This window comes from Melanostigma gelatinosum, assembly GCF_949748355.1.
Source record: "Melanostigma gelatinosum genome assembly, chromosome: 21".
NCBI lineage: Eukaryota > Metazoa > Chordata > Actinopteri > Perciformes > Zoarcidae > Melanostigma > Melanostigma gelatinosum.
The window spans coordinates 5,610,571-5,628,802 of record NC_136654.1 but is presented as its reverse complement, the minus strand read 5'-3'; the positions used below and the strand labels follow the sequence as shown (position 1 = coordinate 5,628,802).

Below are 18,232 nucleotides of genomic sequence, written 5' to 3'. Positions count from 1 at the left end.
CGCTCCGTCCGCTCTGCATGGAATGTTATTAATATAGCTCGTGGCGTTTTGTCATCCCGAATGTGTTTGGGAGATGAAACCGATCCCAGACAGATGCATTTATGCCGCTCCTTGACGCGGGAGGATATCTAAGCCGTTCACTGGAGATTGCAATTACAGATTAAGGAATCAAGAGATGCCTTCCCCTCCAGTATAAATTAGCACCATTACTTCTATTTACACATAGACGGAAGAGTTGTTTGTGCCGTAGTCCCCTTTATTCCCTCACATTTCCTTTATGTTGAAATTTCAGCTCAATAAACTTCCTTACTGGCCCCTAATGATGAGTAGGCCCATATCACCTCTAATGGTTTTTAATTTTCCTCCACTGTTTTTGTTTTTCCCCATTGAAATCCCCTGTGCTTCCTCTTATTACACCATTCACTCTCTTTAGGGACACTGTATGGTGTTATTACGGTGCAAAGATGTGTGTGTGTGTGTGTGTGTGTGAGTGTGTGGTATACTGTGGGCGGAAGGTATCTATCGATTGTGGCCATCTCCCAGGATACCAAACTAGGCGTGGTGATGTCAGCGGTGATGTCATCCTGTCAGGGTAATCGGAGCGTGCCATTGGCTCAGAGGTCTGACAGATGAGATGGCATTGACCTCTGCGAGCCGGGACAGGACAAAGCCACGTCTCTCAGCTCCTTCTTGCTCACTATCTCTCTCTCGCTCTCTCGCTCTCTCTCTCTCTCTCGCTCTCTCTGAGCAGTTACCTGCCGGTCTCACGTCTGTTTGTTCCACCATTCGCACTCTCGTTTTTCAAAAATCCAGCTTCACAGAAGACTCCATCCTTCCTTTCTGCCTTCTTCTTCCTCCTCTGTTTACCGCATTTCTGTCTCCATCTCCCTCACACACACACACACACACACACACACAGGTTTTTAATAACATCAGATGTCAGTGGATAGGTCTTGCTGCTCTAGTGTACAGACTGAGAGTGATCCAGAAAAACCTCTCCTCTCCTGTCCTCTCCTCTCCTCTCCTCTCCTGTCCTGTCCTCTCCTCTCCTGTCCTCTCCTCTCCTCTCCTCTCCTCTCCTGTCCTCTCCTCTCCTCTCCTCTCCTGTCCTCTCCTCTCCTCTCCTGTCCTCTCCTCTCCTCTCCTCTCCTCTCCTCTCCTGTCCTCTCCTCTCCTGTCCTCTCCTGTCCTCTCCTCTCCTCTCCTGTCCTCTCCTCTCCTCTCCTCTCCTCTCCTGTCCTCTCCTCTCCTCGAAGGGGAAATTGGATTCTGTCCATGTCCATAATGAGGAGATGTAGGAGAATAAATAGATAGCTCAATAAACACTTTGCCTCTTATTGCTTCTCCTCCCCTTTATTCCCCATCCCCTCCCTTCTTCTCACTGCGTTGCACTCCTCCTCCTCCTCCTTCTCCTCCTCGCTGCCCGTCGTTCTCCTTCTCTCTAATCCTCCCTCACACACTCGTGCAGTTTGCCCATGTCTGCGCAGCTCAGCGAAAATGTTGTAGGTGCATGTGTGTGATCAGAATGAGTGTGTCTCTTTTGCATAGGTGTGTGTGTGGACCGTCTCATGAATATTCTGTTTCATCTGCTGGTGCTGTGACAATGACAGAGTTAATGACAGTGACAGATGTAGAGATCGTTTTCTACCGCTCCCCCTTGTGTGTGTGTGTGTGTGTGTGTGTGTGTGTGTGTGTGTGTGTGTGTGTGTGTGTGTGTTTGTTTGTGTGTGTGTTTGTGTTTGTTGTCTGTGTGTATGATGAAGCAGGAACACTAGTATACATCAAATAAACTACACAGCTAATATCATAAATATCACCACTTTTCAAGGCACGGTTTCATCGTTCCAGAAATAAATCCGCTCAGCGCACAGCATGTTTTATAACGCTGTGTCAGCTGCTGCGTGATGTACCAATCTCAAGCGAAACAATCCGTCTCCGTGCAGGTGAGGACATGCTGACCTTTGACCTCCACAGTCTGGCGACGCTGGCGGCCGCCCGTGCCCTGGAGATGGGGGGAGGGGTTGTGGGTTTGGGGGCGGACCAGCAGTGTCCAATCAGGAAGAGGCTCAACCTGCGCAGGAAGTGCAGCTGGACTCCTCGCCACGAGCCGGTGAGGCTTTACCGAATGCATACTTTGTGTTTATGCATGTTAACACAAATCATTCATGCTGAAAATGTGGGGAAGTGTTGAACAATGGAATCACACCTCATTTGTTTGTTTTTTTACTAAACTGCTGAAACCCAAAGATGATACTGGAAGTAGGTTGTCTTTTTTTTTGTTTTATCTCAATGCTTTTATTCAAAGCAACTGAACAAGCGTTCAAAGCACTTCATCCTGCATCCTGCAAAATCAACCATGCAAACTCTGTAGTGTACGTTTAAGAGTGTTGAGTAATAATGGAGTCAGACAAATAGCAGACAAATAGTACCTCAGCAGTAATGAAATACCCGTTGCAGCTTTTAAGTGACATGAGAAATAATCTTGTTTTTTGTGTGGTTGAATCTTGCTGTTGGTAAGTAGACATTTTGACAAAATGGGATTTTAACTAGCCAGAAATATTTTTTATGATTCAATTCTAAGTGAAATCGATGTCAGTCTATGAACACGGGTGCATCATTATGTTTCACTCTTCTTTAAATAGTCCCAGAAATGAAGCTGGCTACAACAAATATGATAGATATATTTTGTGTTATTTGATTTTTGGAATTTAAAATGTACCTTTTACATATAAATGATTCTGCAATCCATCAGAGAGCAATTTCTAAAAACCTTAAAATCAGTAAAAGGTTAAGTCCCTGTTTCTTCTTGTTTATTGCTTCTTATCCATCATCATGTGTGCAATAGTTTTACACGCAGCACCAGGTCGATCTCCCAGAAATCCTTGCCTTTAAGCATAAATGTCCGGCATACATAAATTGCTGCAGTGTCCAAAGTGCTGGTTACAGGAAAATCCAATCAATCACAAAGCTGCCCAAACACAAGCGGGCTTCCTCACATATCCAAAGACTGTTGAACTCAGTGTGTGTTCAGCATTGAAATTCCCCTGCTTTGTGTGTGTGTGTGTGTGTGTGTGTGTGTGTGTCAGGTGTGCCCAGTGAAGGGCTCCATGGAGACGATGGGAGGGGATGAGCTGGCCATGCGTGTCCAGCTGGCTGAGCTACAGCGCCGATACAAAGAGAAACAGAGAGAACTGGCCAAGCTACAGAGGAAACACGACCACCAGTGAGCAAAGACAACACACATGCACACACACACACACACACACACACACACATACACTTCTTTTTTGTCTAAATTGAGTCGTGCATTCCAACATTCACAATTCTGCTATCATGCTGCATCCTCCTGATTTATCGGGACTTGCTGCCTGCTCATACCTAATGCAGTTTGACCTGCAGCCAATACAAGTTTCCTCCTGATTTCTCCTGCTGTCCGGACTGAATCTTTGATCTCTCTCTCTCTCTCTCTCTCTCTCTCTCTCTCTCTCTCTCTCTCTCTCTCTCTCTCTCTCTCTCTCTCTCTCTCTCCCCCCCCTCCTCCTCCCTATCTTCCTCTCTGCAGGAAAGAGGAGACGTCTCGAAGCCCTGCCCGCCGGGGGCCCGGCCGCCCCCGCAAGCGCAAGTCCACCGCCGGCCCGGCTGCTGCCGAGAGCTCCAAAAGATTCAGGTCAGTCCTCTGATACTGCGTCCGTATAATCAGTGTGATTGGCAAGCCCAGCTCATTCATCCTGATTTCTGTTTGTGTTCTTACTGAAAGGCACGCTTGATTTTCAAGAAGTTCTTCTTCAGCTGAATTGATTCAAATACTCTGTAGCTGATGATTTGCTTGATTGGGCACTGGAAGGAGCAGCTCGCACACCAGCACAAACACGCACACACACACATATGGGTTATGTGATGGGAGCTGTATAAACTAGGTGTGATTATCTTTTTTTTAAATGAGAGAAGGTAATGTCGATGAGACCGTCATTAATCATCATTAATCACTTTTAATCATATTTATCACTTGCATTGATTATGTCCTGATTCCCAGTGAACCTCGAGCACATATTAATGCAGCTGGACAAAGTCCTGATGTACAGTTATCACAGTGATAAACGACTCAACAACACCCCCCCGCCCGCCGCATCACACAGCCACACATTATTTAACACCTTCGACATGCACACGTTCATGCTGGAAACCCACACTCACACACAGCCAGTGTTCAACACTCATAGAGATAAATGTGTTTCCTCATGCTGCCCCACCTCTGTTAGCATGTGCACCCCTCGCCTTGACAGGATGATTGGAGAAACTCAGGGTTTGTCACGGTAACCATGATTGGGAAGCGCTAATGAAAATGACAATGAAAGGCTTCAGTCATACATGCTTGTGCAACACACACACACACACACACAACTTGTTTAATTAGTAGCGCTGGTCGCTACGTGCCTGAGCCGTATTTCTCTTGTCATTCACAAGCGGTGGATCATTTGTTTACACTTTCATCTTCTCGAGAGAGTTGTAGTTTGAAATGAAACAGCGAGAGGCTGAGGGATAGAGAGGCATAGTCACGTTTCCAAACTCAGCAGACGATCCGTCTTGATACGCACACATGTACACTATTTCGCCAAAACTATATGAACATATGAGCATCTTTTGTTGTTGTTGTTGATTGTTGAACAGCGATTGTTTGGGCCTTAACACAGTGCTATAACAGCCTCCATTCCTTGTGGGCCAAGACGTGATACTCGATCAAATACAACGTCCACGCTTGGAGGCATTAAAGGAGAGACTGTGCACACAAAAAGAGATGGCAGTACTTTAAACCGTGCTTACTTCCTCTCCTCTGCTCATCTGGCAAGTCGTGGTGCAAAGCGGCCGTGATTGTTGTATTTTCAGTTTCGGAAAGTTACAAAAATTGTCGGCTGCAGCTCTCTGGTTGCATCATCGGAAAAGTGTCGGGGGAGTTGGTCTCAGCCGCTGCTCGGTGATCCGGAAAGCACTGCATTTGAAGCATGCTGACGCCTCGAGGCCCGACTGACAGGCGGCACTCCCATTCGTCCCAAAGGTGTTGGATTGAGTCGGGATCAGGGCTCTGTGCAAGCCAGTCAAGTTCTTCAACAACTAAATTTGGAAAATGATGCATTTATGTACCTGTGCACACAATGGGCCCCAATCCAAACCGCACATACTTTGGCCATTTACTCTAGTATACAGAATGTGCACGCACACTAATCGTACCATTGGTGAGGACGTGACATGAGGTGAACGTTGTGGCTTAGAAGCTCAGAGGGGTCAGAGGTGAACTATCAGGCACGGGAGGGTTGCAACAGACACATTTGGTTTTGATGGATGGATGGACAGATCTTTAAAATATTCGTACACAATTTCTTTAGATCAATCTTTTCTTTTCCTTTCCTTTCTTCTTCCTCGCCTCTCCTCTCCTTCCTCTCCTCTCTCCTCTCTCCTCTCCTGGGAGCGGAGATGCTGAGAGCCAAACCTTCCCTCTGTGGGAAAATAGGATTCACCTGCCTCAGACACCAGCTGTTAACAGAGTGTGTGCGCTGCTGTGTGTGTGTGTGTGTGTGTGCTGGCTGCCTGTGGTATGAGAGAGCATGCATACAATGAAGGAATGACGGAGAGAGAGAGAGGGAGAGGGAGGAAGGGAGGAGTAGTGTTCAATAGAGGTTAGTGTTTATCGATCGAGCCCCGAAGCTCCGGTCAACGGACAGACTCCCCCGAGACTGCTTCATCTCTTTCTCCGTCTCTTTCCCTTCCCCCTCAACTATTCTCCTCCTCCCTCTGTCTCTCCCTCTGTCTCTTCTCCACTCTCCTACACACCAGATCAGTCTGATCCTTTCATGCGGTGATTCAGCGGAGTTTCATATTCGCACGGCCGCTGAATATTTCTGTGTTTGCCGTTAAACTGTGCAGACGGTCGGCAGAGGCCGCCTCTTACCTCATCAAAAATGATGAGACAGTGAGGAAGAGTGGGGAGAGACTGAGACAATGAATGAACCCGGCAGAGAGGGAGGCGAAACTAGAAAGAGGAGAGTAGAGATGCAAAGAAAATCATCCTGGAAAGGGAAGAAACGTGCAATCAGTTTGATTCTGTAATCTGTTTTTCGTATGATAAATTGTCATTCAAGTCTCTGCTGTGGTCTTGTGTTTTCCAGAGCGGGGCTGAATTTACTGGAGGAAAAAGCCAGGAAGAAACTGTCCAATCACGGCTTCAACAGCCTCAGCACTGCACAGGTCGGTCTCTCTCCCTGCGGTCTGTCCCGGTTCATCCACACACTCTGACAAACACTACTGTTTATGTTTTTTAATTTATTTATATTTTTTCCTGGATATGCCAATTAGCGAAAAAGAAAAGAGTCACTAATTAGCTGTTCCGCGCCCCGTCTCCAGATGAAAGTTCGCTGTAAGCACAGAGGCCGGCCCGGCGCCCTGAGCTCCAGGCTGGCCAGGCGGGTGACCCAGCTGAAGCAGAAGGCTGTGGCCCAGCGAGGTGCACCGTCGTCGGCAGACATCCTGCACTGCAGAGGGGCCCCTGGTGAGGAAGGCGCCTCCAACAGTCACCGCAGACAAGGAAGAAAAGGTGAGTACAGAGGGAGCACAAACGGTATATACCGGTACAGACACTTGTCGTCCATTAAGTAGCCCCCTAAGGCTTAACTCCCTCTCTTGCTGTTGGTCCATCAGACCTGCAGCTGGACTGGGCAACTAGTCAGACTGCGAAGAGGAAGAGGGGTCGAAAGCCCAAAGAGCTGATGGCCGTCAACACACACAGAGCTCACCACCAGATCGGTCGCACCTCAGAGAAACAGGACGTTAGGGAAGAGAGGAGTGACAGCGAGAGCTCAGAGGGCGGTGAGTGATAATACAGGTCACACACAAGTACGTCGTCTGGTGTGTCCTCCAGCCAGCCAGCCAGTTCACAGGCTATTACACATGTGAGTCAAGCAGCGCTGATTTGGCTGATGGCTCACAGAACATCAAGCAGACATTGTGTGATTTCGCATTGAGAGTGCATCACTGTGTTTGTGTGTGTGTGTGTGTGTGTGTGTGTATGTGCGCGCGCACACGAAGCGCCTGGGAAGTGAGATGTCTGCCATCATCAGGGGGCCCTCCTCTCGCTTCCCAGCTCATCTGTCACGCCGTTAAAAGCGTTAACGGCTTGCCACAGGCATGCAACACAGCCACCGCTGCCCTCAACGCCACGCGGTAACGTGAGCCCACTCTGGCCCTGTTCAGAATCTCACACCCCGGTCTTCCCCTCTCTTCTTCGCCTCGCCAAACAATCACATTCCTCCCGACTTTTAAATGAATGCCTCACAGGAGAGGCACGGTCCGATCTGAAACGAACAGAACTTCAGGAAATCTACAATCCGATTCGCCTCGTGGCCTTGATATCAAGTAGTGGTTGGGTGTGTGTGTGTGTGTGTGTGTCAGTGTTTGTGTGTGACCGAAGCAAAGTGTTGACGAGCGCGCCGTGTAAGTGACAAGTGTGTCAGAGATGTGTTGACACCCGACACAACCCCCCCCCCGCCCCCCCCGCAGTCAGCGGCACACAGCTGCCAATAACAGTCAACATGGTGCATGGTGTCAGCGTTTGCGTCCCGTCCCTGCAGTTAGTTATTGTGCAGCTTGCAGTTAATGTGATCAAATGCCCCACCTTAAAAGCGCCCTCAGAGAAAAGTCAATCAACTGCCACTTTTCTCCGTTTGCTCATCTAACTTTTTGTATTTACGACCACGTAAGTTTAGCCGCAAGCTTGTGACGCGTGGATGCTCGAGGAATATTGAAAGCTTGCTGTCAATACTTCTCATCAAGTGAGTCCCGGGCTTTAGTTTAGAGTGTTTACATGCAGATCACTTGAAGCCTTTCCGACTGATCATATTGATGTTGCGATTCCACAGAGGAGGAGGAGGAGGAGGACGACGACGGCAGCTACGCCAGCGAAGATGGAGCCGGTGACATCGAGATTAGCTCGTCCTCTAAAGAAGCTCCTGCAAACCCTGGCGGGATTGTGCCTTTTCCATCGCAGTCCTCCATGCTGCAAGCAAACCAGGAAGCCAGGAGTAAGAGACCAGGGCCTCCCGATGAGACCTTTATACATTCTGCTGTCACCCTGTGACTTTGTGACTTTCAGTGTTTCACTTGAAATGAACACGATTTCCTAGGTTTTAGAGAAATTTACATTCGTTGAAGTTTTGAAAAGGATACACTTGGAAATGTATTTCAGTTCAGCTAAAAACAAGGTTGACTTCAGGTTTCGCCAACCAGTAACAGTGTTAACTATTTATTATGGATGGTTTGTGCTTCCATTCTCTTATCATCTCTAATCTAAATTCGAGCGAGGAAGAAACATTCTCATATTAGTGATGTTGATAGGATGGCCAAGCAAGCCTTTCTTCATTAAATCACGTCGAACAATCTAACATGTATGTAATACGTTGTGTCAGATATGCGGCCTCCAAGACCAAGAAAACCTACATTAACTAACCTCATATTAAACAAGATTCCTGACTGTTTATAATGTAATATCAGATATTGGCAATGTATCTGCCAGCTCTAATTTCCATGATGTCACTTCCACCCTCAGGCATGAGGAGCGTGCCCCGCGCAGATCAGAGGAGAGTGCCCAGAAGGCAGAGCCTCGCCAACACAGAAAGGGGACATCCAGTCCACCTAGGGACCAAAAGAGCGTCTCTGTCCAGCTGGGGTGTGTCGTCAGTGGGCTGCAGCTTTGGGGACGGCCAGGGGAACCATGGCTCTGTGACAGAAGTAAGCAGGGCCAGCAAGGAAGCCACGAGGAAGAGATCATCGGGACAGGGAATTCTGGTGAGGACCGGTGTTGGGCGGTGACTTTTGACCTTACAGTGTGACAGCAGTATGTTACTTTTGCCAGTGACAGCTATTCAACAAGTAGATTACTCCCTGACAGCAGGGATTTATGACTCTCTCGCATTTACACCCTCAAAACTGGCCTCTTGCATTTCCCTCCTCAGCTGCTTCATCTGTACACTTCTGTGGAAATGATCAGGGGAACAAGACAGTTTGGAATTATTGTGTTTCTGTACCCCTCGATGACGTGTTGAACTATTTACAACGTTGTACAACTTCCTGTACATGATACGTGTTGACCGTTTGCTCCTACGCTCCAGGAAATTTGCACTTTTAGGTCGTAAAAACATGCACAATAAAATACTAAACTTGAACATTTTATGAGGTCATACAATGAGAATCACAATAAATGACTGGTGTCACAGAGTTGTGAGGATTGTAATCACATTACTCTTGGACTTAGTTATGGGTAAATGTGAGTCAAGGAAGAAAGATGACTCGGAGAAGTTCCCTCCCTTTTGGCCTGAGAAAGCAAGAGAAACAAGGAGGAATTCTCAGAAAAGCAAGCCGCACCCTGGAAGGACATCTTTTAAATCCTGTAGATTACAGCTGACAGAAATCCCTGCTTAGCATCATCTGTAAATCAGTCATTTTGTCAAATATGCAATTTGCTATTGTTGTAGGTGTGCGTTTGCGTGCCTGCATGCTCTGCTAACGCACCACTGGCCCGTTGTATTCGAGAAGGCAGCCGTTGGCAAGACACCCACATTAATTTTAATGAGAGACGCCCCGGGGTTGCTTCACTCTTTGACTCATTGTGAGGGAATGTCCAAAAACACATAACAGTGAGATATAAAGATAATGATTGCCCGTAACCCTACACACACCCATGCATGCCTGCACACACACACACACACACACACCACCAGCACTAAAGAGAAATAATCACCCATGCCCTCTGGTGACGAAACTTCTGTCACTAAAATATATGGTCTCCTAATTGTGGAAAATCTAGAGACAACACGTGCGGGCGCACACGCACACACTCACTCACACGATTTCTCTGAGCCTTATACATTATGGTCTTTTCTTTAGAAAGCCTGAATACAAGCAGAAACCTGTCAGTCATCAGTCATCTTTGGATAGACTAGCCTAAACCGGTCTGGAGATGGATAGTATCTGGTTTGTGTGAATGTGTGTGTGTGTGTGTGTGTGAGGCTGAGAATGTAAATGAGGGTTCAAGTTGTTTTACTAGGAGGCGTCCACCCTGCTGAAGTGTCCTTGAGCAATACACTGGTTCTACCTGTTCAAGTGCAGCAGTTATTACTGACGGAGACCTCTGACGTTTTAAGTGAGAAAAAGAAAACCCTGCAGGCTGCATTGAAGTATCACATTACAAGAGGCGCTGGTGCCTGCGGTTTCCTTTCACTGACGGATTCACCACTTCCGCCACATCAGACTGGAATCGACTTGATTCACTCACCTGCAGAGCCGGTTTGCTGTGGATGAATATGGGCATATGAGGAAGTGTTACCGTATCCTGCTTTCTGCCGACTGATGTCACATCCTGTTTCCCGTCCAGGCCAAGGGCCACGCAGTGAGCCGGCTCCTGCAGAGCTTTGCAGCCGACGACGGCTTTCAGTTGGATGAGGAAAGCAGCTTCTCTGAGGGCGAGGAGGACGAGGAGGAGGAGGAGGAGGAGGACGAGGAGGAGGAGGAAGAGGAAGAGGAGGAAGAAGGGGAAGAGGAGGAGGAGGAGATGAAGTTGATCCACCTCCCTCCCAACATGCCATGCAGAATCCCTGGTAGGCATAAACAGCGACACATCGTATATAATGACCGTACACACACGCATGCGGGTTTAAAAAGCGCGTTGGATCCTTTCCCCATGTGCACACACACCTCTTTCTCTGCCTTTTTATCCCTCCTTTTCACTTCACATATCAAGTATTCAACACACTCACAAGTTATGCATATCTCACCCTTTATCTTCCCCATCCATCCATCTTTCTACCACGCCCTCCCTCCGCAGCCCTGCCAAACTGTGTGCTGAGTAAAGAGATGTTGGTGGACGGCCTGAAGATCCTGATCTCCAAGGAGGACGAGCTGCTGTATGCCGCCTGTGTCCAATCTCTGGACCTGCCTGACATGTGAGTCCCTTCTTCCCCGCTGTGTCACCACAGATACACACCATTTGGCTAAAGAAATGCATATCCCCTCGCAAAATAAAACATTAACATTCCAAAGGAAAGAGCAGAGCGATTCATTTCACACAGCAACTGCCATATATGACTGCTGTATATTCCGCCATTGGTCCCAATAGGCGATGCATCAAAATGTGGGTGGATAACCACCTCCGCTTCACAATATCTTGGGGGAAACCCTGGAGTTAAGTGCTAAAAAGACATATAGCAACAAGAGCCTTCCCTGATTTACAAAAGAGTTGAAAACTTAGCTTAGCTCTCGTTTAAATGCCTGACAACTGTGTGAATCTTGACAAACAAGAAGTCTAGACTTCTACAAAGCCAACACACACAGCAGTGGCAGCCAACACAGCTGCCAGTGAAAAAAACAAAACTGAGCATGCATGACAAAATCCCCTTTTTGAAAAAGACAACCTTGAAATCTAACAGTGGAAATTGTCCTTCAATTATAAATTAAAAATCAAAACAAAGTTTCGGTTCCTGAGGAATTAAACATTTTGTTTCCTCTTAGATTCAGTGTTGTCATCGAAGGAGAACGAGGGAATCGCCCCCGGATCTACTCGCTGGAGCAACTACTACAGGAAGCTGTGCGTTTCAGTCTCCATTGCATCTATTACAGTTTAGCGCTGGGTAGCTTTGACTACAACTCAACCTGCGTTGATTTTTTTTCTCCAGGTGTTAGACGTGAGGCCCCAGAGCGAGGCCATCCTGACTGCAGGCACGCGAGTGTGCGCGTACTGGAGCGAGCGCTCTCGCTGTCTTTACCCCGGATACGTCCATCGAGGTAAGCGAGAAACACCGACGACCTCACTCTGCACACACACACACACACACACACACACACACACACACCGGTATGTTCCCAGCAACTTCATGTCCGCCGTCCTCTGTGTTGTGCTTTAGGAGGCCCAGGTGAGGAAGAGAAGGAGGGCAGTGTGATGGTGGAGTTTGATGATGGAGACAGGGGTAGGATCTCCCTCGCAAGCATCCGGCTTCTGCCCCCGGGATACCAAATCTGCTGTGAGTATGGCTTTAAAAAGAAGGATGGGAAGACAGGAACACAGAATAAATGACCATCATTTGACAACTCTTCTCTGTCAGGTGCGGAACCCTCTCCGGCTCTGCTGATCTCATCTGGGCACCGCGGGAGACGAAGCTCCACCCAGGAGAGGAGAGACACACCCACAGAGAAACCAGCCAATGAGGAGCCAGCAGGGAGGCCCCAAGAGAAAAGACCAGGTGAGGGAGAAGGGAGCACACGCAACACTGAGTTTAGGAACCCATGTCCATCTCCAACAAACACATAAAGGTTTCAAAGAATTATTATAATTGAATCAGCTATAACACGTCATTAGTTTGATATGTGAAAGAAAGACCGAAGGCCGAAGCTTTTTCTTTTTCTTTATTTTGACTGAGAAGTACTGGTCTAACTACTAAATGCATTCACAGGCACATATGCCTTAAGGCCAGTAAAATCCTCATTTACAGTTTCAACTGTCAACCACTTACCAGATGCCTCCGTCACAGGAGAGCACTGAGTGAAGAATACCAGAAGACTCGTACATTAAAATTCCTTGTTTGCCGCCTATCAATTAACCTCTGTATGACCACATTAATCATGCTTTTACGAGGTGTCATCATTGTGTGTTGTGTTGTTCAGCAACATACTGCATGTGTTACTCCAGGTGACATTAAAGCTGCAGGGAGAGACAGGTTTGCCAGCTTTGTTGTAGTTTGAGTAATGGACATGTCGAAAGCTAGCTGGCTAGGTGGAGATCTAGGAGATAAAGATATTACGTTTCTACAAAGCTCTTAGTTCCACAATTATCCCAGTCTGCTCTGTCACTTCATATTGATTATAACTCCCCTCTGTTGCCGTCTCCTTTTTCAGTTGGCAGGCCGAAGAAAGTCCTCTCTGTGCCTAAGACGGCCAGCACGCCAACATCAGAAACAGACACTTTAACCCAAGGCAACACTTCCTTGTTGGACTGGTCAGCTCCCAGGAAGAGACCGCCAGTTGACTTCTTCCTCTTCAACGGGACGTCTCGTAAGACCCAGAGGAGGATACGAGAGCGAGACTTGGGGCTGTTTCATCGACCCACCTCCCACCTCCTCGCTCCGCCGGTGCCTATCAAAGGCATCTTTGGCTCCCCTTTTGAAGGTGACTCATTCAGTAGCATTGCCAACAGCTACTCTACCTTCAGAAGCGGCGGAAGCTCTGGAGCGGGGCGACCGGTTGCCCCGGTAGCTTCCACGGGCCTCCGGGACTCCTCGTCCTCCGTTTGCTCCTCTGCTGTCTCCATGGCAACGGTAGCCGGAAGCAAGAAGCCGGCGAGCGAACGCGACAGGAAACAGCTCCTGGTGAAGCTTGACCATGAGGGAGTAACCTCCCCGAAAACAAAGAACGGCAAGGCCCTGCTGCGACTCGGTGGAAGTGTAGGAAAGGGAGGCAAGAGTGTCTCCCCCGCTGGACCACCGCTGCGATACATCCACCCAACCCTGATGGTGAAGGATGGCAAGAAGGGAGGAGGGGAAAGAGACGCCGCTGGGACCCGTCCTGAGCCTACCGTAAAGGGCGCCCCCCCTCCGAGAAAGGATCGGCCGTCAGCAGGTCTTGGAGTCCAAGGTGGCGATTACAGTCTGGACTACCCGAGTGACTGCCCCAGCTCTTACTCTGAGCTGGATGAGGACGATGAGGACGACGGTCAGGATGCTGACGCACCTCAAAGTAGTGCGGCGGACACGTCCCACCCCGGTGGCCGCTTTCTTTCCCGTCTTTCTCCCTGCTTCTCCTCATCTTCCTCCTCCTCTTCCTCCTCCGGCTCCATCTCGTCCTCGTCCCTCTGCTCGTCGGACAACGACTCCTCCTACTCCTCCGACGAAGAGTCCTCCTCTGTGCTGCTGCGCCGCGCGCTGCTCCAGCAGGACAAACGCAAGCACAGGCAGAACATGACCTCCGACCTCCTGAGCCCCGACCCCACCAACTCCGGCTCCTCTCCTTCCGCGTCAGCCCCGGCACACGGCTACGTGGCCAAAGCCGGCGTGGCCGTCTCGGGGTCAAAGGGGAGGGCTGACAGGACAGACGACAGGAAGGAGTTCATGTCAAAAGGAAGTATGACGGGTAACAGTGGCACAGCTAAGAACCAGCTGAAGAGGAAAGAAGGAATTTCTAGCAGCCACCATCAGAGGCAGAGCAGTCCCGTGAGCCAGCAGACCAAACCTGCATCCAAGGACCCAGCAACAGCTAAGAGGCAACGGATGTCCTCACCTGAGCCTCTGACCAATATGGGGAGCCCCCTTCTGCCTGGACGCCAGCTCTGGAAATGGTCCGGCAACCCCACACAGGTAGGACACGCTGGGTTGTATTTTGACATGTTCTTTTTCCACCGCCAAGATGCTTTTGAAGAGTTATAATATTTCCAATATCTCTCTTTTTTTGTGATTTGTTTTCGAACGAAATCCTATTTCACTGAAATCCTCATGTAATCAGACAGTCATTTTTCATAATCACACGTTATTATCTTAGTTATATGGTCTGAAATCTGCTGTCCTGGGTATCAGTAGCCGACCTCACCTCGCAGCTGAAGTAGGTTACTGAGTGTTGCGGCGGTTTCTGCTGCGTCACACCTTTGGTGACACACAGTAAATGCGATGATCAAATATCACTCCTCTTTGCAGTGCTCATTCTGTGTCTTTGTACACATTGGCAACACTATGAGGCTCACCCTCCTGAATTTATTATCCCGATTATTTAGTCACGATCCCGAGATGACGGAACAAAACAGTCTGAGCGACCGCCGTCGCTCTCGGCTTCCATTCAGCCGGTTGTTTGCTTCGCAAACAGCGGCTGCATGTGTCGACCGAGATGTGCAGCGGGGGAAAGGACGGGGCAGAAACATAGGTGTGCTGCCCAGGTTAAGGTTGCTGTGATCGTAATGTCTACATGACTTTCAGTGGTATTGCCTTCATCGGGTTGTGAATGATTGATGTGCCAGAAAACATACTCCTGTAACTCAATAGCATCAGTGTGTTATGATAGGTGTTAGGCATTAGCTATGCCGTGGCTTTGAGAGACATATTGAATCTTACCACACTTTGGTCGACTGGGCTTAAACAAACGAAATAAATTGATTCCTGAAATGAGGCTGGTGGTGAAATAAACCCTCCGCACTGAATAAATTGACCGAGTGTTCTTTTTACTCTCTTTGGCCGACAGAGGAGAGGTCTGAAGGGTAAAGCCCGCAAGCTTTTCTACAAGGCCATCGTGAGGGGCAAGGAGACGGTGCGTGTCGGGGACTGTGCTGTGTTCCTGTCACCTGGCCGGCCCCAGCTGCCCTACGTGGGCAGAGTGGAGAGCCTCTGGGAGTCATGGAGCTCCAGCATGGTGGTCAGGGTCAAGTGGTTTTACCACCCGGAGGAGACTCGCCTGGGGAAGCGACACCGCGACGGCAAGGTAGAGGCCAGGGAGTGCAAGCGGAATTTCTAAAATGAGAATGGTTAAAGTAACAGTCCGTGACATTTTCATATAAGTATATTACCTCTTTGCTTTTCATTCCCTGTTCCCATCTGATGTGAATGGTTGAACACATGGAACTGTTACCATTTGCAGATCTAAATACTCAGCGTAAGGTGGGTCTTTCCCACGGAAAAATGTCTCTGCTGCAGAGGAAGTCATGTGTTTTGCATTTCTTGCAAGAACAATAGTGGTTTGTTTGGAATAAATGGGGAAAAAAACCTTGGTAGTGAGCATGATCAGCAACATCCACCACGGCTGAGCAAACACAAAGGAAAGTTTGCAGAAACGTAAAGTGCAGAGTGAAAGTGGCAAAAAAAAACATTCCGACCACTTCTTCTGAAAGCAACATTTAGATTTTTTTACATGCTCTTGCTGATTTATCAACCATTCTTCCCGTTTCTTTCCCAGAATGCCCTGTATCAGTCGAGCCACGAGGATGAGAATGACGTGCAGACAATCTCCCATCGCTGCCAGGTGCTCAGCAGGGCTGAGTATGACCACCTGATGCGTGATCGTAAGCCTGGCAGTGCGGCAGACAACCTGTTCTACCTGGCGGGGACCTACGAACCGACCACGGGCCAGCTGATCAGTGCGGACGGCATGGCCATCGTGTCCTAGAGCCACCACCAGCTGGAGAGAGATCCAAATATTGAACGTGAACTCTGGAGATGACTGCTTCCAGGATAGTCCTTCAGAAACGGAGCTGGGGACAGAGGGACACCAAGACAAAGAGTTTTGACTCTGCGTATTGATCCGTCCCTGGTAAGAGAAGGAGCTCGCCCACTGGATAAACCCCGACAGTACCGGCACTTATAGGAGCCCGGTTTGTTCTGGAGGAAAAAGTCTGATCCATGTCAGATTTAACCTCTATCAGATGTGGACTGAGGCCTCTTGTTCGCAACGAGAGTCTACAGCCTTCCCTTTGGCTGAAATAACTAATTTTCTCGTCGCTGCGACAAGATTACTGCAACAAAAGAAGCAGGAACCAAGGACATGAGCACTTTGGAGTACAGTCGCTTGGATATGCTATGGAGGGAGGGTGTCAGACTTGGCTTTCTGAAACAAAGACTGACTCAGAGAGCGGGAGAGAGACTGAATGGTAAGCAGAGACTTACTGTAAACCACACTGGTTTGGAGGGTTTCAATGGTCTTATACTGGTAGTTTGACGATGACATCGTGATTGGACGATCCCCAACAGGACCAAAAAAACAAAACACTGTAGTTCGGACTTTGTGTGTAAGTGCATGTATGTGTGTGTTTGCAGAGTGGCTGCGATGACCCTGTTAGGCTTTTAATGAGCTCTAAGTAAATAGCGCTTTAACGTGCGTGCGTGTGTGTTTGTACTGTATGTGTGGTCGTGCGCGTGTTCGACCCACGCTCAGCGAGCAGGGAGGCCGTCACGACACACCGTCGGTATGTCGGTAACACTCTGAATATGAATCTCCTCCACTAAAACGTGCAGTTTTCAGCCGCGACTGAAACACGAAACGATTTCTTCTCCTGTCAAGCCATACACGTCAATACCTCTCTCTCGTACCCTCGTATTCGGGTGCGAAGACACATGTACAGGATTGTTTATTTGAAATGTGAGTGCATGGTGGTGTGCGTGCGGATGGCCGTGTGTGTGTGTGTGTGTGTGTGTGTGTGTGTGTGTGTGTGTGCTTTGTACAGCGTCATCATGTATAATATAACATGTTGTAAATAGTATACATAGTGTTTGTTTTTTTTGTTTTCTTTTGCAGAGATTATTTTATTTAGATTTTTTAGGGTGTGTGGGTGGGTTGGGGGGGGTCTGACAGAGGGAGGAGGTCGGGTTAGTCTGCTTCTCTCTTAATGCACTGAACAGGATTGGAGGTTTGGGTTTGGGGTCAAACTGTACAACTGATGTGAAGACATTGTGCTTGTAAGCCCTGCTTAAGGCGAAGGGTGAATATGTAGAAAGGGTGGTTGGGAAACGTTTTATAAGGAAATCGGGGGAAAAAAAGGCTCTTTTTAAACATGTGTCGAAATTCTTTTTTTCTCTTTGTTTCACTCCGTTGGGTTTAAAATGTGCATTTCCTGTTGGGAGCTTCTTTTTTTTTTTTTTTATCAAATACTGGAAAAGAAACTGAGTTTCTGCTGTTCTCCGATCCTAAAAGAATCTCGTTCTTTATCTATTTTAGCCTGTATACCTATATGAAATGTAGATATTTATCTGGCATCAAAAAGAAACATACCAAAGCACCTGTGAGTTTACGCTTCACCGCGTTAGAAGGAAAAATATGATGAAAAAAGACATCAAAAACATTCAATCAAATCTGAATCCGGGACCCCTGCAATCACCGAGCCGTAGAGTTCTTCTCGTTGTCTGCTCGTGTTCATCCAGCGTTGCTATGACAGCAACAATGTCTGCACGCTGCCCAGCTGATGCACTTGAGGTAACTGTGGCAACCAGAATGGCATCACGTGACTGTGAAGGACAATCAGAGCCAATCAATTGGACGATGTTGAGAGACAGAAAAAAACAAGATAAGGATCAAATCACAAATTATGCTTCTTGTCACTTTTATTCCTGCTTTGCCAAAAAATGTGTGTTTTACGTTTGCTTGTTTTGCTGGTTTACCGTTGTCTTACTGTTTATGCAAGCCTTTGACGACTGTGTGTTGTCGGTGTATAGGATGTACAGGGAGGAAGAAC

The 18,232-nt window shown here is 48.1% G+C and overlaps 1 protein-coding gene across 1 annotated transcript in view; it reads left to right on the top strand.

Moving 5' to 3' along the window:
• bahcc1b (BAH domain and coiled-coil containing 1b) overlaps positions 1 to 17,317 on the top strand; it is a gene marked incomplete at its 5' end in the record, with an annotated part of 46,800 nt that extends 29,483 nt beyond the window's left edge. The window contains 17 exons of the mRNA XM_079293979.1: positions 1,944 to 2,110; positions 3,087 to 3,223; positions 3,563 to 3,667; positions 6,162 to 6,240; positions 6,397 to 6,586; positions 6,691 to 6,858; positions 7,908 to 8,069; positions 8,594 to 8,832; positions 10,418 to 10,640; positions 10,868 to 10,985; positions 11,551 to 11,626; positions 11,715 to 11,823; positions 11,943 to 12,059; positions 12,141 to 12,278; positions 12,931 to 14,384; positions 15,256 to 15,492; positions 15,964 to 17,317. Coding sequence (XP_079150105.1) covers positions 1,944 to 2,110; positions 3,087 to 3,223; positions 3,563 to 3,667; positions 6,162 to 6,240; positions 6,397 to 6,586; positions 6,691 to 6,858; positions 7,908 to 8,069; positions 8,594 to 8,832; positions 10,418 to 10,640; positions 10,868 to 10,985; positions 11,551 to 11,626; positions 11,715 to 11,823; positions 11,943 to 12,059; positions 12,141 to 12,278; positions 12,931 to 14,384; positions 15,256 to 15,492; positions 15,964 to 16,173 — 3,929 coding nt within the window. The 3' untranslated portion in view covers positions 16,174 to 17,317. The remainder of the gene's footprint in view (positions 1 to 1,943; positions 2,111 to 3,086; positions 3,224 to 3,562; positions 3,668 to 6,161; positions 6,241 to 6,396; positions 6,587 to 6,690; positions 6,859 to 7,907; positions 8,070 to 8,593; positions 8,833 to 10,417; positions 10,641 to 10,867; positions 10,986 to 11,550; positions 11,627 to 11,714; positions 11,824 to 11,942; positions 12,060 to 12,140; positions 12,279 to 12,930; positions 14,385 to 15,255; positions 15,493 to 15,963) is intronic.
• Positions 17,318 to 18,232: the final 915 nt, after the last annotated feature.